At 36.8% G+C, this 22,847-nt stretch overlaps 1 protein-coding gene across 3 annotated transcripts; it reads left to right on the plus strand.

Annotated features, from left to right (window-relative positions):
• The first annotated feature begins 757 nt into the window (after window positions 1-757).
• FAM174A (family with sequence similarity 174 member A) lies at window positions 758-21,681 on the plus strand. Of its 3 annotated transcripts, XM_070412383.1 has the most exons (5): window positions 758-1,363; window positions 11,607-11,741; window positions 13,521-13,550; window positions 16,144-17,188; window positions 21,427-21,681. In XM_070412383.1, the coding sequence occupies exons 1-4, from the start codon at window positions 924-926 to the stop codon at window positions 16,145-16,147; spliced, it is 609 nt and encodes a 202-aa protein (XP_070268484.1). In that variant the 5' UTR covers window positions 758-923; the 3' UTR covers window positions 16,148-17,188; window positions 21,427-21,681. The 3 variants fall into 3 exon arrangements, with proteins under 3 accessions (XP_070268484.1, XP_070268486.1, XP_070268485.1); XM_070412384.1 differs by lacking the exon at window positions 13,521-13,550 and having other exon boundaries at window positions 762-1,363; XM_070412385.1 differs by lacking the exons at window positions 13,521-13,550; window positions 16,144-17,188; window positions 21,427-21,681 and having other exon boundaries at window positions 759-1,363; window positions 11,607-11,745.
• Window positions 21,682-22,847: the final 1,166 nt, after the last annotated feature.

Raw genomic sequence — 22,847 nt, forward strand, 5'->3', positions numbered from 1 at the left:
TCAATACTAGTGTATCCTCTCCAACCTCTGAGCACACTACCCAGAAAGAAACAAAGAGCTGAAGAGATTTTAAAAGTTGAAGAAGGGGGCATCATAGGCCCCTTATGTTTACAAATTGGCCTTATTCAAAGGAAAAGTTAACTCTTTCTCTTAGCTTCATGACAGGAGGTAGTTCTACAACTTGAAACAAGGCGCCTGCCTAGGTTAGGCTCCTACCTTTCCAGAGGCTCCTATCTTCTTCGTTGATTACATTTCAAAAGATGGCTCCCGGGTCCTTAAGACAGTCCTGGGTTGCACAACTGACAAAAGCCAAAAGCTTTTAAAAAGATGTGTATCTGAGAAGGGCAGAGAATGAATTTGCAATTACAAGTTTTCTAAAGTAAATGCTCTCAGGAAAGGAAGGTCAGGACCTAGAGACGGGAAGAGACGTCTGAAAGTTGTACCTGAGCGGAGCGGAACCTCAAGGCCTGAATCATTGGTTGGCTGTGCACCTGCAGCTCCGCACCAACGAACTCAAGCTATGAGCTCGCAATCTCCCATGGTCTCCTTATGCAAAGAATCGCTCAACACTTTTCTTTTGTTGACATTTTTACTTAGGACCTAAGCATAGGGCCAGACCCCTCGCCGACAGGCAGGACACGTGCGCGGAGGCACCGCGCCCCTGACGTCACTGGACGCGCCGGCCCCGACGAGTTAGCAACCGAGCGCGTCCTTAGTAGCAGTGGCTGCTGAGATGTGCGAACTTCCGGTTTCCCGGCCTCCGCCGCCCCTGCAACTGCTGTCGCCGGTGCCACCTGCCGCGGCCGCGCCTCTCCCCGGGATTTGGTCACTGCCGCCCCGTTCTCCGTTGCGCCCATGGTCCCTCCGGGAGCCAGGGCGGCGGTCCCGGCGGCACCGGCGTGGTGAGAGGCTGGTCGGGGACTATGAGGGCCCTGCACCGCAGCTGCTGCCTCGGCCGCCTCCTGGCTTCCGCCCTCCTGCTGTTGCTGCTCCTGCCAGGGTTAAGGGGGCCCCTGGCGGTGCTGCTGCAGGCGGCCGAGGCCGCTCCGGACTCAGGACCTCCCGATCACCGGCCGCGGACGCTGTCCCCCCTGCCGCCCGGCCCCACCGCCGCCCAGGCCCCGGGCCGCGCTCCGGCTGAAGCCGCGAGGCCGCGAGGTGCAGAGGGCGGCAATGGCAGCAGCCCCGGGGCGGCGCTTGCAGCGGATGACCCAGCGGGGAAGGCGGGGGAAGAAGGCTCAGTGGGTGGCGTCCTCGCTGTGAGCCCCAACCCAGGCGAAAAGCCCATGACCCAGCGGGCCCTGACCGTACTGATGGTGGTGAGCGGCGCGGTGCTGGTGTACTTCGTCGTCAGGACTGTCAGGTGAGGCGCAGCCTTGATGAGCTGCCTGGTGACCTTCCAGCGAATCGGCTGTCAGTGGCCTGGCGTGGCCCACTCTCAGGGGGGCCTGCCTGAGTGAGAGAGATGTGAAGATGACAGTTAAAAGCTTCTGGTGCGTTCGGGAGGATCTAAACCACCAAGTAGTTGCTCCCTTTTATTTATAAGTTAGCACCCCACCTCCAAAGCGCTTTACCTTGCCTCAAAGGGCAAACTTTCCCTGAAGAGGGAGTAATCTTGTACTCAACCACAATATATTTTAATACTTCTGTCTTTCTACTCTATATACTGTTTACTTTGTCCTTTTGCCTATTAGAACGCAAACTACTTAAAGGCGGGATTCCTATTTAGTAGCTTTTGTATTTGTACAATATTGCCACCTAATAGGAATAATAATCAGTGTTTATATGAGTAGATACAGAGTATCCTGTGTATTATGTTTCTTATAAATTATGGGTTGGATGATAACTTTTGGGGGATCACCCTTTTCATGTTGCTTCTACCTTATTTATTATATATATGTGTGTGTGTGTGTGTGTGTGTGTTGGCAAAAAGTAGGTTTACGGTTTTTGCATGGTGTCGCGTATTCACAACTGTAAACCTACTTTTGCCCACCTCTTACATATAAATGTTTATTGCCATTGATTTTTCTATTTTTATTTCTGTAAAGCTTGGAAGGGTACAGTCTTTTCAGTCCGATTCTATTAGATAACTCACACGTGTTAACCGCCCAATTCTGAACTATACCTAAGAAAAACTGCACTCTTTAACCTGTATCTATTGCATTCATTCCGTCTAAATCCTAAATTTAGTTGTCTACATGATGTCCAAAGCTTGACTGATGCTAACAATGACTGGACAATGTTCAGCACTCATATACTGTTTGCTTGCAGATTACGGGATGGAAACTGTTCATTTCGGTGAATTCCCGTTGTGGACCCGCACTTCCACAGTATGTCCGACAGCACACCAGCATTAGTTGGTTTTGCCAAGGAGGGAAGGATAAATCATAATTTCTTTAACTGATAGGAGGTAACATTGAAAATATTTTACTTGTAAAATACTTAAAGCCCATTAAACTTCCAAATTGTTTTGTTATTATCGAATTCAGTTATATTGAATATGTGACTAGAAATAGCTTCCACTTTGAGTCTGGAAGTATTCCAAACAACAATTAGATTCTCTCTGTAGAAATTGAGAAATATATATGCAAGGGAGTAGAAACCCTAGTAGGCTGCCTAAAATGAATATATAATCTCTATGAGAAGATGCTCATTGTCTGCCTTATTCCCTGCTAAATACTCAGTCCTGAACATTATGTACAACGTTATGTAGGCTCTGCATAAGTAGTTGCCTAATGAGTGAGTGTTCTTAGTGAATTCTATACTTTGCTATATAGGTAGGTGGTGAAGATTTGGAAATTTGTGGGAGTCCAAAATGGGCATTCACCGAAATGAGTAGTTTTCATCCTGTATTCTGGAAGCAAAAAGTATATGAGTTCTGAACATTGTCCAGACATTGTTAGCATCAGTCAAGCTTTCTTCTTATTGGTAGAACAAAGCAGTATGAAGATCTTACTTAACACCAATTAGAGTTTCTTTCTCTGTGTAGGGCATTTTTTCTCACAATAAAGTCTAAAAAAAAAGAAAAGATTACCCTTAGATGGTCATTATTATTTTTTAAGCAAAACCGTAGGGTTAAGCCCAGCCGGGGTTGAGCATCAACCTATGAGCCAGAAGTTACATTTAATTCCAGTCCGTGCACGTGCTGGGGGTTGCAGGCTTGATCCTCACTGCGGGGTGTGCAGGAGGCAGCCGATCAATGATTCTCTCTCAGCTTTGATGTTTCTCTCTCTCTCTCCCTTCCTCTCTGAAAATCAATAAAAATATATTAAAAAACAAATAAACAAAAATCCATAGGGTTAAGGCCAGTCAAATTGCTGAGATACCACATGGAGGACAGCTGTCCTGGAGGACAGTCCAAGCCTGTAGCTGAATTTTCATAATGGAGAAATAAACTGATTGCATTAAGCCATTGAGATTGAGATTGTTACCTCATCATAACCTGTGTTACCTTGATTAAAAGACTTGGCCTCTCATCATTTCCAATATCTTTAAAATGATGTTTACCTCAGAGGTTTTGCCATTTCAACATAAGCCCTTCACAGTTGTCAGGGCTTGGCAAGAGAAACTAAGGAATATACGGGTTTTTGACTGCTTCAGCCTACAAATGAGTCTAATTGTATAAAGAACTGGAAAGTGTGTGTGTGTGTGTGTGTGTGTGTGTGTTTTCCAGATTTGGGGAACATTAGTAATGTCTGCCATATGAAGTGAGAATACTAAAGTTCATAGAGCTGGAAGTGTCCAAGCTCTTCCAGAACCCAGAGTTTGAATTCTACTTTTGGCATTCTTTCTGTATTGCTGAGTTCCAGAACTAACTGATTATATTTTTACTCTTTCATTGGGATGAATTTGCGCTGTACAGAATAGTAAAACAAATTCTATTGATACTGAAAATAATAAGCAATTATTTCTGGCTCTTTCCATCCTTGTCTCTCTAGGATGGCTATTTCAGTTTTTATCATTATGTTCTCACACAATTAGTGTCTCAACCAGGAAAGAAGAAAGGGATACTGAATGCAACATCTTTTTCTATATTCTTTTTTTCAATAAGGGAGAAAAATCTTTTTCCAGAAACCCTACTACTCCATTTGTCTGAACTGCTTCCTCCACTCAACCCTAGACAATGACTGACAAAAGGACTGTTACATTTTCATGATGGGTTTATACCAATAATTATGACCATTGTGTATCTCTTAGGTCTGGGCTCAATTGCTGTCTAAACAAAATCATGGTTCTGTTAAGGGAGAAGCAGACTCTGTTACAGTGATAAAAACTAAGAGATGGTTTAACCAGAAGAACATAAATGTACTTATTAATGCAAGTAGCTACCAAGTTATTACTCTTTACCACAAAAAGATTAACCAGAAAATACAGTTCACCAGGACAGTATATCCAGTCTGATATAAAATCATTGTATTAGGGATCAGAAGACAGGTAGTGACTTTTGTCACCGTGGTTAACATTACTTTGATTCACTAGGAATACAATATGGCTTAATGTTTAAGAACCCAGGCTTGGGAGTCCAATTGCATGCATTTGAGTATTTTTTCCAAGCTCTGCAATATTTTTTTTTTCCAAGCTCTGCCTTTATATGTATAAAATGAGGGTACTTATGTAATTGTTATGCAGATTATATCAGGTAATGTTTGTAAGCTCTTTAGCTCAATGTTTGACATATGTGCAAACTCAGTAAGTTTTTTTAAGTGATTTTTTTTGTATCTAGAATTGTAATTGTAATACATTTTGGGGGGGGGGGGGGAGTTACTATCTTATCTACTACCTCCCCATACCATACTCTATATGTATCTGACCTCTGAAAGTATAATCAGTAAAAGAGGGTAGGTCTAACAAGGTTGGGAGAAATAAAAGGAGATTATAAGAGAAATTGGCTGGAGGAGTTGGTCACGGAGTCAGTCAAAGGCCAGCTGTGATGCATCTTGGGGGTGCTAGATTGTAAATAGGACTTTAAAGTTGTTTGGGAAGTAAACCCATGCTGAACTCTTAAAAATGGAGGTAAGAATAATTATCAAGTATCACATCCCATGGTTCAGGGCCTAAAAGAACACTGGGAAATCCATGAACAGACAAAGAGAGATAGCAAGGGAGGTATATGCTATGAGTGTATTGTCATATAGGATACTTCATAGCTAAGCTCTGTGACATTTACACTTCATTTGGGGTATCCACCAGAATACCATCAAATGGGAGACAAATATAAGCTTAAGAACTGATAGGATGTGCTGAATTACAAGGAGCTTGGTGAGAAAAGGCTATCAGAGAAAGCAAGGTTGCAATATCCTAAACATAGACGAACGTGCATTCATTTTTTTTTTTTTAACTTTTGGGTGTTAGCAGTGAATGTTTTACTGTAGGTGACCAGTAGCAGATGCTTTTTTGGGGGAATCTTCTATTTAATGCTGCACTTGGCCAAGGTTGTTACAGTTTCAGAGCTTGGTATCTGAGAAGCAACCAGAGAGGATCCAATAATAATTATGAAAAGAAAGCAAAATAATTAAAAAACGCAGTAGTTTGAAAACTTTACTTTGGAATCAGTAGCTCCTGAGAGCACCATTACTTTACATCAAAGTGGTGGAATAATCATCATGACATTGAGAGATCAAAGTAACTCGTTTTATCCTGTACAGTATCACTGGTGTCAGATATGGCTTTCATGTAGAATGCTGATAATTTTAAAGAGAAAAGCAAAAATTCAGTTTAGGTTTTGAAAATATAAACTTTAGTGAGTAAATGAAAGATACCTACATGTTACAATATGGCACATGTTCATATCCAAAAGAAAAAAATGAAACTCCACAGCACAGCATATTGGTGGATCTAATTTGTGTAGTGTATGAGAATCAGCTGGGCTCTACCTAAAACACCACACCCGGAATGAGTGCATATTTAATGTTCAGTCATTCTGGAATTTTTTTTTTTTTTGTCCTGAGTCAGAAGCTATTATTCATATTATGATTTAAAAATTGGCTAGCTCCCCTGAATTTTGCTGTGGTATGTTTCGGAAGATAATGCCATTTAGGCTTTTCTTATTCCAAAAGTGATGATTTGCACACAAAATTATAGCTATCTTTGTTGTGCAGAGAAAATGCAAGGTATAATGTGAATCCATATATTTCAGTTAAATAATTTGTTTAACATATTTATTAGGCATCTGCTTTATGCCAATGCCTGTGTTTTGTGGGTTTGGTAGTGAGCAAGAACAGACCTGTTTTCTGCTTCCATAAAATGATGGTCTAGTAGGGAAGACAGATAGTTACACAAATAAGTACACACAACATATTGAGCAAGTACTTTAAAGGAGATGTGCATGGGTGCTTTGGAAGCCAATAATAGGTACCTGTGACTGAGCTAGATTAACCTGGAAAGGTTTCCCTAAAGAAGTGATACTTGAGCTGGAGCTGAAAGATGAATAGTTATTAACATATTGTAGTGGGTGGGGAAGAGTGTGAGGACAGTGACAGAAAGCATGGCCATTCCAAGGGACTGAGAGAAGGGGTTGTGGCTGGAGTGATGAAAGTGAAGTAGAATGTAGAGTGAAGAGCTAGGTGAGGCTAGAGAGGTGACTATGAGCCTTCCAGTGTTGAACTCTGTAGGCTTTATCACACAATTATTACTTAATGCTGAACAGTAGGAAACTATTGGAGGTTTTAGAGGATGGAGGGGAGGTTAGTGGGTGACCAGAGTAGATAGGAAAAGACAGGTAGGAAGCTATTTTAATAGTCAAGGAAATTGATAGCAGTGGTGAGCACTGTTAAGTGAACTTCAATGAATCTCAGGAAGAACAATCAATAGAACTTTGTGTTTGCAGCTTCATTTTAACTTGATTGACTTTGTGAACACCCTATCTTCAAGTAAAGTCACATGGTAAAATTTATGAAGCTTACTTTAGCAGTTTAATTTTTCTACTGTAACTTTTACATATTATTTTATCAGAAATAATTCTTACCAACCTGTGTATAATGGAACATTGAGGAATGTGCTTCTCTATATAGGATAGCTATTTGAATAATAACTTGAATACCTAGAAGAAATCTGATCAAGATCATTATCTGTGCATGCCATGTGATGAGTGAATGTAATACAATAATATAATGTTAGGATTTCAGCATGTGAATTTTGGGGGACACGATTCAACCCATGACATACTCTTATCTCTTATTAGTGTCTACTTATTGAAAAACTTGAAATGACAACTGATGGGCTGGATTTGGGCAATGAGATGAAGAGGAAATAAATAATTTTTACTATATGTCATATATCCAATTGTGTTGGATTTATTGATGAAAGTCATAGACTAAAATTGTGGCTCACTAATTTTTATTTCCTTATGTCACAATAGCAAAAAAATTAGTTTAAAATATTTTTTTTTTAATGGACAAAGTAAACTGATGAACAATAGAAGCAGAGGCATGGATACATGCATGGAACAGACTGACAGCTCTCAGAGTGGGGTGTGGGGCTGGATGAAAAAAAAGGTGAAGGGATTAGCAAAACATACATCTAACACATAGACACAGACAACAGTGTGGTGTTAGCCAGAGGGAAAGGGGTTTGGGGGTAGTTGGAGGTGAGCAAAGGGGGCTAAAGTGGGGATGGAAAGAGACTTTGCTTGGTGTGATGGGCACACAGTGCAGTGTTCAGATGATGTTTTGTTGAATTGTACACTTGAAAACTGCATGGTTTTGTGAACTGAGATCACTCCTATAAATTCAGTAAAAAAGGGGGGGAGTCTAATTAGTCCAAATGAATGTATATAACAACTTGTTTTCACCATAATATAATGAAGTGTACCTTTCCTTCAAGTAATTTATTTGGATTTATGTATTAAAATTTATGTAAAGTCAAAATAAATAAATCATTCTTAGTTGCTAATTCACTGCTTTGCAAAAAATAGTCAAGAAAAATACTGCATGTCAGTAGTTGTACCTTTATTAAGATATACTCTACTTTATCATTATGTCTAATTACATAGGGGGGGTATTTGTGCATAAAATATACAGTAAAATATTCCTCAGTCTTGTTTTGAATGTGCTATAGAAGAAATTAAGGAATAATATTATTTATATTATTCCATAGTCAATAATACCCTGCAGGTATTCAGTTAAAAGGGAAAATAAAAGAATCAAGTCAGATGGCTACAGCAATTTACCTTGGTCGGTTTTCTTACTTTCACAGAGTAGTAAAATGAAATGGAGTTTTATTCTGTGGTGTTTATTTTATGTTGCATCATACATTTTTACATAAAATTTTATCAAGCTTACTTTAGTAGTTTAGTTTTGCTTTTCTACTGTAGCTTTTATAGGTTATTTAAGCTGAAATAATTCTTACCAACCTGAGTGTAATGGAATCTGCATCTATGTAGGATAACTGTTTGAATAATCACTTGAATACCTAGAAGGGATCTGATCACAATCATTAACCTGTGCATGCCATGTGATGAATGAGTATAATTCAATATAAACCATGTAGCTATTCTTTTGCCCTTTTAGGCCTCCATATTTCCATCTCTATGCATTTATAAATAAAGTTCCTATTTTTTTGTAAACCAAGAGCCAACAAAATTTGTTTTCAGATTGCAATATTCATTTACTATGTTTAGTAGAAAAGTGTGCATGCCTATAAATTATACATATGTAATTATCAACACAAATAGACAAGTTTGGGTATCATGAGCTCAATGGAAGCATTCATTTGTAGGAAAAGAACTGTAGCTATTAAAATTACTGAAGTTTAAAGCCTCCTTTACTCTTGTGATTAAAAATAATGACAAAATAATCAAACAGACTCAGAGATACAGAGAACAAAGTGAAGGTTGCCAGATGGGAGGGAGTTCGGGGAGCTGGATGACAAAGTGAAGGGATTAAGAAGTACAAATTGGTAGTTACAAAATAGTCACGGGAATGTAAAGTACAGAATAGGAAATATAGTCAATAATATTCTAATAGCCCAGCCAGCATGGCTCAGTGGTTGAGCATCAACCTATAAACAAGGAGGTCCTGGTTAGGGCATATGCCCTAGTTGCAGGCTCAGTCCCCAGTGTGGGGCGTGCAGGAGGTAGCGGATCAATGATTCTCTCTCATCATTGATGTTTTAATCTCTCTCTTTCTCCCTCCCTCTCCCTTCCTTTCTGAAATCAATAAAATTATATATTTTTTTAAAAGTAATAACTATGTATGGCGCCAGGTGGGTATTAGAATTATTGGGGGATCTTTTCATAAATGATGTAATTATCTGACCATTATGCTGTACAATGGAAACTAATCTATAATAATAAAAGCATAATATGCTAATTAGACCAGATGTCCTTCTGGACAATTTTCCAGACGATGCCGCCTCGGTGGAGGGCCCAGCCCCTTGCACGAATTTCGTGCATCGGGCCTCTAGTATAAAAATAATATTTAATAACAACTGTAACTGAAAAAATTTAAAGAAAAATTTAGGGCAAAAGTCTAAGATTTCTACCTCTCCATCTAATTTTGGTGCTCCTATTTTTTTTTTTCAGTTGGTATAAAAAGGGCAGTAAAAGTATAACTTTCTGAATATTCATTTAAAAACAAAAATAGACTTATTAAGAAATAATGTACACTACAAAGGTAAAAGTAGCCTTTTTACTAAAAATTTTAGTATATTTTTATGCATATTATAATTTACACATAATGTTTGTTAGTATTTTAAGTAGATGGTTCATTGAATCAACCTATTTTAAAGTTTTACAGCTGTTTTTTACCTTCTCTGAGAAAAACCAATGTGTATGGGTACATACATGTTTTCTCATATTAGACTAGAGGCCCGATGCACGAAATTATTATTATAGATGTTCCCATGACAATGTAGCTGTCACAACCATGTAACTATCACTGCCTATATGTTTGAATCTAGGAAGGACACTTTTAGGGAAGTTCATTTCAAGTATAAATTCTATGGGAATGTAAAGTACAGCACAGAGAATATAGTTAATAATATTCTGATAACTATGTATAGTGTTAGATGGGTGTGATATTTATTGGGATGATCACATATTGACATTAAGTTATGCAATGTCTATCACTGAAGTGTACACCTGAAACTAGTATAATAATGTCTGTCAACTGTAACTGAAATAGAAAAATGACTCTAAAATGGGAAATAATAAATGATATTTAACACTATACAGGTTTTTTTTTTTACTTATTCTTTTATAAACTAGTAGCATTTACTAAAATACTAAATTAATTTAAATTTATCTGCATTCCCCTGTTTATTTGGTGCATAACAATGCATTCACTATACACTAACTCGTTTTCCAAGAGCTTGGATTTATGTTTGGAAGATAGTTATATACATGATTAAAGGACAGTACAAACTAGCATAAATAATAAAGACTCACAAAGTCTAGTGAATTATTTACACTGAACACAGATAGAAAAAATAGTGTTAGTAGGCATATTTGTTTAGCCACACATTGAAAGATCGGGAATTCATTCAAGGTATGATGAAGACCGTGAGAGTGGAGAAGAGTGACAGCTGAGATTAAATTTCACAAGTCCTTAAGCTCTATAATCATATTATTCCCTTTTTCAAGAGTTTCCAAGGTATCCTGTGACCAGCAATGACCAAGCTATTAACATATTGACTATTTGATATATAATATATAACCTGGAAGAATCTGGTTTATTTCTAAAAATAATTTCCCATGACATTAATTCTTCTTTGTTGACTGAAGATGAATGTTTAGAAAGATGAATGTTTAGAAATTGAGCAAAAGACTGGCAAATGGGAAGAGGAAAAATTATAACTGAATATCCTTAACTTTTGCTGCCAGGTGTCTCCCTTCACTTTTTCAAATCAAAGGAATACATGCAAATGTTATTAAATCATGTAGTTCAAAAGGATCAATAGTGAACTATAACACCCTGTACCTTTTATGTTTCTATTTCCAGAGTCAGCATTTTTATCATTCCTGCTCTCAGTTTTTCTGTGAATTACCTTTATAAATATAAATCAGAGATTGGCAAACTATGACCCATATGACAAATCCAGTGTGCTGTCTTTTTCTTTTTTTAAGGCCTATGAAATAGAATGTTTTCACATTTATAAAAGATTGTTAAAAATCAAAACAAAGTAATTAAGATGAATATGTGATAGAGATTGAATATAATCACATACACCCACACATACAAACAAACATGATATTACTCATACTCATACCCAGTCTAGCGTTTGAATATGTATAGACATACCATTTCTCAGTGGGGCTGAAAGTATATAATCCTGTACAGTGGTAAGAATGCATGGAAAATGTGGGGAAAAGATTGGACTAGAAGGCTACAGTAAAAATGTGGCACCTGAATTAAGGCTTAAAGGAGTATCTACCAACACCATAACTTGACAGAGAGAGAAGGGGTATGCCAGAAGAAATGGTGATGGCACACAAACATGGTTCATAAAAAAACCTAGGCTACATTTCTGAAATGGAATCCTTCTGATATTGAGAATCTCCTGTGTCAGAAACAGAGGGGATACTTTATTTTTAATTTACAAATAAATACAAAATAAGGATCATCTGTACCCTATTTAAGGCATATTTATTAATACATTCTATTTAATAGGATGAGAAGAAGAAACCGAAAGACTAGGAGATACGGAGTTTTGGACACTAATATAGAAAACATGGAACTGACACCTTTAGAACAGGATGATGAGGATGATGATAACACGTTGTTTGATGCCAATCATCCTCGAAGGTAAGTGTTCCCCAGTTTAATCACATGAATCAGGAGGCAAGTTCTGAACAAGCAAATTGAAAAAATAAAGTACAGTTTCTCTTAATAGTTGTTATTCTAACTGATTTTATTTAGTTCTGTTTAATGAAGTTCTTTGTGCTACCCAACCAATAGCTCACATGCACATTGTTTTACTAAAGTAAACAAAGAATAGAATACCATCCCCAAAAGAAATCTTTATTGCAGATTTCCTTGCAGAAATTTGTCCTTTTAATTGCTGCATACTGGGAATATGTATTAACTCTGTGTGTGTGTGGGTGTGTGTGTGTGTATGTTTGTGGTCGGGGGAGGGAGATAGTAAAATTGATTTTATTACTGCATTCTGAAGATATTTTGGTGTTAATTGGGGTTACTCTGTTTGTAAACAGTGCTTCTTGGCAAAATTGTGGGACTAATGGTCTATGGTCTGGTAGTGTAGTTTTGTCTTTTCTCAGATCCAGCCTTGCAGAGTGTTAAGACCTTTCCTAGGAGGTTTGAATAAGTGAAATTATATGGATTTAGAATTTCTTTCGGTGCAAATGAATGACGAAAAGAGTCAGTCAAGATTCTAGTCAATAGAGGACATTTGGATAGAGGGGGAATTATTTGAATGAAGGAAAACTGGAATCCAAACTTCATTGATTCAGTGAGCAGGAATCTGATGTTCTGATATTGGTATTAGAATTAAACATACATTATGCCATCTATTTAACACTTCAAACTTACCCTGTAGGAAAGATGCATATAGATCTTATTATGACTCACTTTAATAACACATGATAATCAAGTATAATGCCATTTGTTTCTCCCAATAAAGGTAAAAAATAAATACTAAAATGAAGACTGCATTATAAGGTCTTTGGGGCCCTGAAAGAAGACCTTCACCAGGGCTTTCCAAGACAGCCATATACGAAGAAACCATGAAATGGGTGGTAGTAGTGGGATGTCTTTAGAGGGATAAGATCAGGGGTCCTATTACTGAGCCCAGGGAGAAGCCTGGACAGAGTGGGGTAACAGAACTGCAATAGGGGTGATTGTAATAGTCACTTGTTGATAAATACCTACTTGAGAGCAGGATGTGCCAGACACGGTGCTAGGCTCCCTACCTGTACTACATGAAATAAAGACACTCTTGCAAAGTAGTTCCGGCTTTCATTTTAAAAATAGGAAAACTGAGACTCAGAGAGTTTATATGATTTAGACTTATCTTCCTGCTGCAATCTCACTCCATTTATTAAATACTTGTATGATTTATACCTATGAAAAGAATAATGATAAATTATGTTTGTTTTGTTATCTAAACCAGCACTTGCTATTATTCATTTTCAAATGAGGACCCTAAAAATGAGAAATACAAATATTTTCTTTTGCCTACCTTGTCAGTTGCAATGCAAAATCATATTAGTCTACAGCAGTGATGGCGAACCTTTTGAGCTCGGTGTGTCAGCATTTTGAAAAACCCTAACTTAACTCTGGTGCCGTGTCACATATAGAAATTTTTTGATATTTGCAACCATAGTAAAACAAAGATTTATATTTCTGATATTTATTTTATATATTTAAATGCCATTTAACAAAGAAAAATCAACCAAAAAAGTGAGTTCACGTGTCACCTTTGACACACGTGTCATAGGTTCGCCATCACTGCTCTACAGTATAACTGCTGGTAATTCTTGTTGGCTCATCTCTTACTATGCTGCCTTCATTGTTTAAGTGCTTTCTAAAATTAGTTCCTCCTCATTTTCCAAATTCTATCCACAGAATAACAGGAAGCAAGTTATTTCCAGAAAGGTAAATGGATTTCCTTGCTTACAGTTTTACCACAGTATAAAATAAGCCTTTTGTAATTAGCCCTTTCTGAAAGGGATGTTTTTTTAATGTGGCTTTTAATATGTCAAATTTTTAATAATGATTGTAGTTGGTAGTTAGGACTTGAGGTAATTATTTTCACTATTGATTTTAGATTAAACAATCTGAAACTGTCAAATATTGTTTAATCTAAATTTTCTAAAGAGGATATATTCACATGGAAGATGTCACAGGTAGGGCTGACTCCAGGCATAGTATTCCTGGGCTCTGGCTTCTTTTCTCCATGATCCCCTTGGTTCTGCCCATTTTCATGTGTTGGCTTCATGGTATTTAAGTTACATGTATTATGACAACTTTTAATTTGTTATTGTTACTCATTTTTAGGCTGACAGTAAGATGATGCCAGCAGTTCCTATAATGACATTCAGAATGCTAGCTTTCCCTAGAAGTTATGCACTAGCTCTCTTGTAACTGTTTCTTAGAAATGAGAAAAATTTCCCTAGAAACTCTTAACAGAATTGTTTTCTGGAAGTGACTTGCTGTTTGTTATTTGTTTTTGTTTTTTATATCATTGGTCATGTAATCATTTCTAAACTAAGCCTGGGAAGTCCTAGCCAGTTTGGCTTAGTGGATAGAGTGTCAGCCTGTGAACTGAAGGGTCCCGGGTTAGATTCTGGTCGAGGGCAGATGCCCAGGTTGTGGGCTCGATCTCCAGTAGGGGGCATGCAAGAGGCAGCCGATCATTGATTCTCATCATTGATATTTCTCTCTCTCTCTCTCTCCCTCTCCCTTCCTCTCTGAAATCAATAAAAAATATATTAAAAATAAAATAAAATAACCCTGGGAGGGGGGGGGAATCAAAATGCCATGATTAGATCAGAATTGTCTTTGGGGATTGATTGGATATTAAAGAGTTAACCACCATTACCACTATATCTAGTAATTTAAGCATTGAGGTTAATACAGTCTAATAGGGAAAATTTGTAGGTATGTGGAAAAAATTAACTTGAGCAGCTTGGTTACCTTCCCTTGAATTTGCTATTGATATCCTAATTTTATATATTAAAGGCATTTCTTTTGTTTAGTTATGGAAACATTTTACACAAAGGAATTATAAAACTAAAAAACAAATAACAATTATTTAACTATTATGTAGGATGCTTCAGCCTTCTTAGAAACTTTGATGAGGAATCTAAGAGCATATTCTGATTAAAAACTACTTGCATTTTCCTCAAGTGAAACAATATATTTTATATATTTAACATAATTAAAAAATATTGGGAACAAATACTCATAACCAGTATCAAAAATGCAATTTAAAACAGTGCTTTACAACACAAAACAACAAATGGGAACAATATCTTCTTGCTATTTTGTTTGATTCCTACTAAACAGCAAAATTATTATTATTTTATAATCTACACTAAAGGGAATTTTGACAATTCTAGCAACTTCTAAAAGCTAGTAATTCTATTACTTCAAGGCTATTCTAATAATTTTTGCCAAGTTTGTAATTTTTAAAGTTCCTAAATTTTCTTTTCTTTTTTTTTTTTTTTAAATATATTTTATTGATTTTTTACAGAGAGGAAGGGAGAGAGATAGAGAGTTAGAAACATCGATGAGAGAGAAACATCGACCAGCTGCCTCCTGCACATCTCCTACTGGGGATGTGCCCGCAACCCAGGTACATGCCCATGACCGGAATCGAACCTGGGACCTTTCAGTCCGCAGGCCGACGCTCTATCCACTGAGCCAAACCGGTTTCGGCACCTAAATTTTCTTTTTAGCTACTTCTATTCTGCATCATTAAGTTTAATATTGTATTATATGTGTTCATTACATTTGTAGGCAGTGTTACTTGGCCACAAAATATTTTCTGTTTTTTAACATCAGCATATCATAAACAGAAGACAGATTCAAGTGTTTATCCAGAAAGCCTCATTAAAAAGTTTTTATTTAAAGTTATCAATTGGGCCCTAGCTGGTTTGGCTCAGTGGATATAGCGTTGGTGGACGGACTGAAGGTTCGGTTCCAGTCAAGGGCACATGACCAGGTTGTGGGATCGATCCCCAGTGTAGGGCATGCAGGAGGCAGCCAATCGGTGATTCTCTCTCATCATTGATGTTTCTGTCTCTCTCTTTCTCCCTCTTCCTTCCTCTCTGAAATCAATAAAAAAAAATATTAAAGAAAAAGTTACCAATTGGAAAATAGTTTTAATTTCTAAAACACTACTTTTAACATGGAACATAACATATTATCAGAATAAGCACTAAGGTTATTTTATTAAAGTCAGTTATGTGAGGGTGTAACTTGGTATGACTATGAACTAGTCTTTAATTACACTAGTTACATATAAAATGTCTTTGAAAAGGTTAGAATTATAATGTAAAAGATAGCACCTGGCATAATTAATATAGACAAAATCACAATCTGTTTTATTGGTGCAATTCATTATAATTCCCTAATATTAAATACTTTTATTATCTTCTTGCCACTCCAAATCTTTGGGAATATTTTAAAATATGTTTAAATATATTCCAGGATGAGCATTTACAGTATTTTTTTCCCCTTGCAGATAAGAATGTGCCTTTTGATGAGAGGATTTCATCTTTCTACAATGAAGAGCAGAATTTTTATGTTTAAGGAATAAGAAGCCACTTTATCAATGGGGGGGTATTTAAGTTACATGTATTATGACAACTTTTAATTTGTTATTGCAATAGTACTGTATAATTTTGCTAAGTTTTTGTATGTATAGAAGAGCTCTTAATGGGCTTAGAGTTATTTGGAGTAAACTGTGGTATAATAGGAATCTGTTTGAAAATTAACTTAAGGCAGAGTGTTTTCTGATCAGTTTTTGTTTCCTGCTTACAATATTATTGTAAACTGTTTTATATACTAATCAGATTTTTTTTTTTGTTTTTTTGTGTGTGTTTTTTGTTTGTTTGTATTTTGCTGGTTAAGTATTTTTTTCCTGGAACTATCAATTCCAACAACTAACTGGTGTGTAATAATAATTTTAAAAGTTCTTTATCAAGATATATTTCCCATTTTTATGGGGAAAAGAATCCAAATTTATTACTTTGCATTTGGGTCTTTTAAATATTAATAAATGTCTGAATTGTATGCAAAACAATAAATATCATTCAAAATTATTTTTAAGTGGTACAGACAAAATGTGTTTACAAAATAAACCCAGACTATTAAATTACATATTAACGTGTATTTTATAGGATTTCTAGAAAATGTTGTCATAAAAGGGTTATTACATTTTAGCAAATTTATTAAATTAAGATATCTACTTTGATTAGATATTTGAGAAACCACTGAATTTGAAAGCCATTTTTTTTAGTAATAGTGTTGAGAAAGATAGAAATAATAGCATAAACATTTTAGTCTCATTACAGTGAGTAAGGAATTAAAGTTAAAAGTAAATAAATAAAAATGAACACCACCTCCTCAGAGAAGTGCCCGCCCAGGCGAGACCGTCCTGACATTCTCTCAGCGTATCCGTGGCAATGCAACTGCTCCGGTGTCTGCTCTTCCCCAGCTGGACTCCGCTCCGTGGGGGCGGCTGCCTGCACATGGCTGGCACACAGGCATCAATGCCTCTTTCCTGAGTAAGTCAACAGCCTACAGAGTAATAATAAAAGCCAGTGTTTACTGAGCACGTTCTATATCCAGGAACCGCGCTGAGCTCCATGCAGACAGTGGGTCATGACAGTCGCATGATGGCTGCACCATGATTACTCCCATCTCTGGCCACTGCAGCTCTCTTCCAGAAAAAGGCCCCAGCCCAGTGTCTTCATGTCACTGGAGCACAAGGAAGGGAGGAAGGGAGACCTCTGGCCAGCCCAAGTGCACAGACTTGGGAGTCAGATAGACCTGGGTGCAAACAGTGACTTCATTATTTCTGAACAATTATTCAACCTTATTGAGCTTCAGTTTTTCACATTCTAAAAATTAGAGGAGAACTTACAGCAAAGACATGGGTCACAAACTTAGTTCCTTACAGAGGCTGGGGAAGTGATTTAAATGTGTGTGTCAGTCAGGATAGGCTTGAACATGTAGTAGCAACAGATGGTCCCCAAATCACAGTGGGTTACAACATAGATTTATTTCTCAGTTAGGCTGCCTATTTGCTATGGACTATGATTTTGCTATTCGTTGTCTATTCTCCAGGGCTACGGCTAATGGAGAAACCTCTGCCTGGAATAGTGCCTCATAGCTAGATGTCCAGACTTGTCAAAGTGCATGCTAGTTCATAAGTTTCTGCCCTAAAGTGATATATTTCATTTGCACCTACATTTTATTGGCCCAACTTTACAGCCATTTCAGAGTTCCATAAGGCAAGACTACAGGTAATCTTTTTACAATGAGGTAAATTGGGTATTTGGCCACCCAAAATGCCAACTTAGTTTGACCTATATGCTCACTGGCATACCACAACGGGTCAAATTTCCTGATGTCAGTGTATTTGTATATATTATGCAAGCAGGGATTGAAGCAAAAATGCATTTCCTCTTCTAAAGGGATCAGCCTCCATTCAGCTCCCAGTAATTCTAACAGGAAATACTTGCCTAGTGTTGCTAAATCCTTTAATTTTAATTTTCAAGCCAAGACTTCAAATTTGTTATATAAAGTTTCCTCATTTTAAAATGTTATTAAAACATACTTTTGGATTAAATAGCCCTATACCTACCATTATGTGATATTTGAAAAATCATATCCCATAGTATCTTAGAAATAGTGATCATTCATATTAATCATTTAATAACTGATATTTATAAACTAAATTTTACATTAAAACTAGAGGTAAGAAATCTGCTGGAGAATAAAAATTTATTAAGATAACTTACACATCGATCAGACCATCAAACCTCAGAGGGATGGAATGGGAGTGTGGGGATCAGGGGGAGAGATCAACCAAAGGACTTGTATGTATGCATATAAGCCTAACCAATGGACACAGACAACAGGGGGGTGAGGGCATGAGCAGGGGGGTCGGGGGTAATGGGGGAATAAGGACACATATGTAATACCTTAAATAAATTTTTAAAAAGATAACTTACAGTAATGATAATTTTCTTTTTAAAAAAAATTTTTAAAGATTTTTTACTTTTACAGATAGAGGGAAGAAGAGGGAGGGAAAGACAGACACATCGATGAGAGGGGAAACATCGATTGGCTGCCTCCTGCACTCTCTACCAGGGATAGAGCCCAAAACCCGAGCATGTGCCCTGACCTGGAATCAAACTGGCAACCTTTTGGTACATGGGTTGATGCTCAACCACTGTGCCACACTGGCCAGGCTGTCATGATAATTTTCATAAATGATTTTCAAGTTGGTTGAAAGGGGATGTTACCAAAATGTTTTAAGCAGTGGTGTCAACTTTATTAGAAATACACAATTTCTCTAGGTGACTAAAGAGAATATTTTTCAACTGAATATGGAAATTCTGGCATGTTTGTTGAAAATGCTTTTATATCATTACTTTCATATAGTCATTCATGAACTGCAAATCTATTATAATCATCATAATAAGCTATACTTTGAGTAAAGTGCCAGATAGCACACTGAAATTTAGGTTCTTTAGATACATTGATGAAATGGTAGGATTTTCACCTACAAAGCTGTATGTATATAATAAAATAGCTGGTGATATCTTAGATGTTGCGAAAACATGTTACTATTCTTCTTTTCCATTTGTATTTCCTTCTGGCTGTTTTATTGACAAAAGCCTAACCAAGGAATTAGAGGTCAGTGGACACTAGTGTAATTGTGTTCTAGCTCAGGAGACAAGTAAATGGAGAGAAAGGATAGGTTTGGAGTAACTTATAGATATTCTACACTTGAACTGGAAGTTTCTGACCAGCCACTGTGTGGGGCTTGAAAAGCAAGTTACTTCTTTCAGCCTAATTTCTCATGATTAGGCGGTAGATAACCACTGCTGAGCTGGTGGGCACTCAGCCTTCTCCTTGTCAGACTCTAGATGGATTTGAGTTTAGTTACCTAACCAAGGATATAACCTTTCATCTTTTGTTACTTAGCTTCTCTTTAAAAAAATTTTTGGTGTACTTTAATTTTATTCATTTTCACTTATTGGTTATAGCTTTACCTAGTTTATTTTCCTAAGTGAAACAATAAAGGAAAGCTAGTTTGCTTCTCTCATGTTAGGAGGTAAAATGATTGAAAGAATGAGTGTAGTGAAATAATCCATTCTATAAATATGTGACTGGAATGCCTATTTTCAATATATTTTGCCTGCCCATACCAATATCATGTTACAAGAAAAGAAGTAAAGGTAGAAGGGAAGAAATTAGGGGATGGACATTCCCCTAAACTTCCATGTCTGGCTGGGTCAGAAACCAATGATATTGCACGTTCCATGAAAAGATCCTATTACTGAGCCACAGTATAGGATGTATATCCAGGTTTCTGGCTCTATTTTTGCATCTGGCTCTAAATATATGTGTTTTTATATGGGTTTCTCTGCATTCTTATTATACAGATTCCTTTAGTATCCATGCTATGTTACTGGGGATAAGGCAAAATCAGATATTTTTTTTGTCAAATAGACATATGAAGCAAACTAAACCAAACATCTGATAGTTATTTCTCTCAATCTTCCAGGATCCTTTTAGGGGAATCCTGGGCCCACATCTATTGTTATTACTTTAAAGGGATTAGGAGGTCATTTTATCCTCTGGCTCTGCTCACCCTCTTGCCTGAAGAAAGGTCTTGCTTGACAGAGAGTGCAGCTCAGACTGTTTGGTTTTATTTTTCAGTCCTTTACCTCCCAAACAGGAAGGATGGCAATCTTTCTGCTTCAGACTATTCAGACTTTAGCTCTTATCCTTTTGTTTTATGCATTTTTCCCAATGAATCTATTATTAGTATTCATCCATGCAGGGTCTAACCTCCTTTCCTAAAATAGAACATATTCCCCTTTTTTGTGCAGCTGGATTGATTGTGGCTCCTACCCAAGCTCCTAAAAAAAACAAACACAAAAAAAACAAAAAAAAATGTCTTTATACCTCCTCCTAACTGGACCCTCAGACAATTTTCCAACTATATTTTACTCAGTAAGTTTCTCATGGACCAATGACTTTTTCTGGATAAATCAGCTAAATGTTAGGCACACTAGCCAATATAGTCAGGGAGGCCTAAGAAGCCTACAGACTTCCAAGCAACAGGCACATGACATTTGATTAGTTGCCCTTGGCTTGTCATATTTGCAGTAATAATACACCATGGAGCTATGGATTTAAAAAATCCTAAGATCTAAGGTACAATCTTTCAGAAGAGACAAACTCTGGAAATTTCTGCTGGTAATTGTTTTTTTTAATTGGAATATGGCAAGTAATCATCACAATTCTTTATTTGGTCTTTTCTAATAGGTTTTAATTTTTATTTCACTATATATGAATTTTATTTCACAACATTCCATAGGTTTTTGTTTTGTCTTCTCTGACTCTGGTAAAACAGACTTTGACAGATAGGGGTGGATTATTCAAGCTTATTTCTCACATCCACAGGGATCTGCTGCTTATTGCTCCTGAATTAATTGCCATCATGATACTTAATATTCCTAGCAAAAGCACCTTCTCTGGATATCTGTGTATAGTTTTACTTACTTTTATCTTCTTTGTGATGTACATGATATAAAAAAACAATTATATCTGAGGATCTAAAACCCAAAACTATTAACTGGACCAAAGAGATTCTTCTTAGACATGTTGAGGAGCAAAAGGCTTCTTTTCTGCAGGAAATGTGATGATTTTGAGTCTGTGAAAATATTTTTAAAATATGCATGTGCTGGTCCTACACTCAAGTATTCTTATTATTTTGGCATAGGGAGTGGCCTATCTGTATCTGTATTGTGAGAAAGCTCTACAGGGATTCTGTTGTAAACTCAGAAGATCCTCTGCCAGTCTGAAGACGAACCACATCAGGATGAAGAGCAGAGTTTCAGAGACTGACAAACCCTGTGCAGAATTCTGGCGCCACCAGTTTCCCCAACTGTTACCTTCACTATTTCTTTCTTTCTTTCTTTTTTTTTTTACAGATTGTTCTCTGCAGGTAACTAGTAATACAGTCTAATTAAACACATATGTCCTAAAAGCTTCTGATCTGTTAATTCACTCAATCCTACACTAACTCTTTGAGGGAGAGATTATTCACATTTTGTTGATAAGGATACAGAGGCTGAGAAAGATTAAAGAGTTTGTCCAAAATCAGCTAGTGGTAACAGATTGGTCTATTGAATATGAGTTCACGAAATTTATTTTTACTAATATTGATTTTAGATTGTTTTCAAAGAAAGGATAAGGTTGTTTATAAATGTACATACAATGAGGAGATACAATCAACTTGAAGAGGTGAGGAAATTGAGGCTCAAGGAAACCAGGTAGGAAAATAGGGTCACACTATGATTTTGTTTCACATCTATACCATGAAATTCCATACAGTTGCTATAAATGTGCCATAAATGTCACTCAAGAGAGAGGCAAAGTTATTCAGTCCTTGCTGGTACAGGGACCAGAGGGAGATTTCACTGGGTTCTCAATGAGTAATATAACTGAGGTCCTCTGGTATACAGTAGTGAACACTTTTTTCAACATGCTTACATTAAACCTGCAAAGTAAATCATGCACATCTGTCTTATAATTCAGTAAATTAATTTCACAGGAAAGCAAATTAATTCTGTTTGTATACAACCATTTCCTAATTTATACTAACTGAAGGGTAAATTTTAATAGCATCTAAGGCAGCCTTTCCCCAGTCTGTAAAACAGCCTATAAAAAAAGATCACTGTTTCTCGTTGGCTTTACTGATATCCTATATTTTCATTTTTATTTTTTGCTTTTCCTCCTCTCTTTTTGATTGTAGCTCTCTCTACTTTTTGGTTTCTCCTTTTCATACTCTGATCTCTCTCTCAAAGCATAACTACTCATGATATTATATGTTTTATATTCAGATAGTAAGAAATAAAAAAAAAATGTGCCAGGCAAAATAAAACAGGCAAGGAAGACTTTACTCAAGGCTATCACAGTAGTGGAGAGTGGCCAGCACTAAATTTAAACTCAACTCCACTGAAACAAAGAACAGAAAGACTTTTAAGCACTAGGGGGAGCTAGTTGGAAGGTCCTGGAGGATGCTGGGGCAGGTCAGGTCATCTATTTTCTAATTGGCTTGATCTGGAGAAAAAATAAACACATCTTTATGATAGGAGATAGTTTTGCAACTTGGTCCCATCAAAGTTAGGGTTCTACTCT

This window comes from Myotis yumanensis, unplaced genomic scaffold (assembly GCF_028538775.1).
Source record: "Myotis yumanensis isolate MYYU_CA2020_CCGP unplaced genomic scaffold, mMyoYum1.0.hap1 SCAF_4, whole genome shotgun sequence".
Taxonomy (NCBI): Eukaryota; Metazoa; Chordata; class Mammalia; order Chiroptera; family Vespertilionidae; genus Myotis; species Myotis yumanensis.

Bases quoted from the DNA above. Each gene is read 5' to 3' on its own strand.
- FAM174A (XM_070412383.1), top strand. From the start codon at position 924: ATGAGGGCCCTGCACCGCAGCTGCTGCCTCGGCCGCCTCCTGGCTTCC. The intron at 1,364-11,606 runs GTGAGGCGCAGC...TCTATTTAATAG, and splicing joins TTCGTCGTCAGGACTGTCAG to GATGAGAAGAAGAAACCGAA. The intron at 11,742-13,520 runs GTAAGTGTTCCC...TTCTATCCACAG, and splicing joins GATGCCAATCATCCTCGAAG to AATAACAGGAAGCAAGTTAT.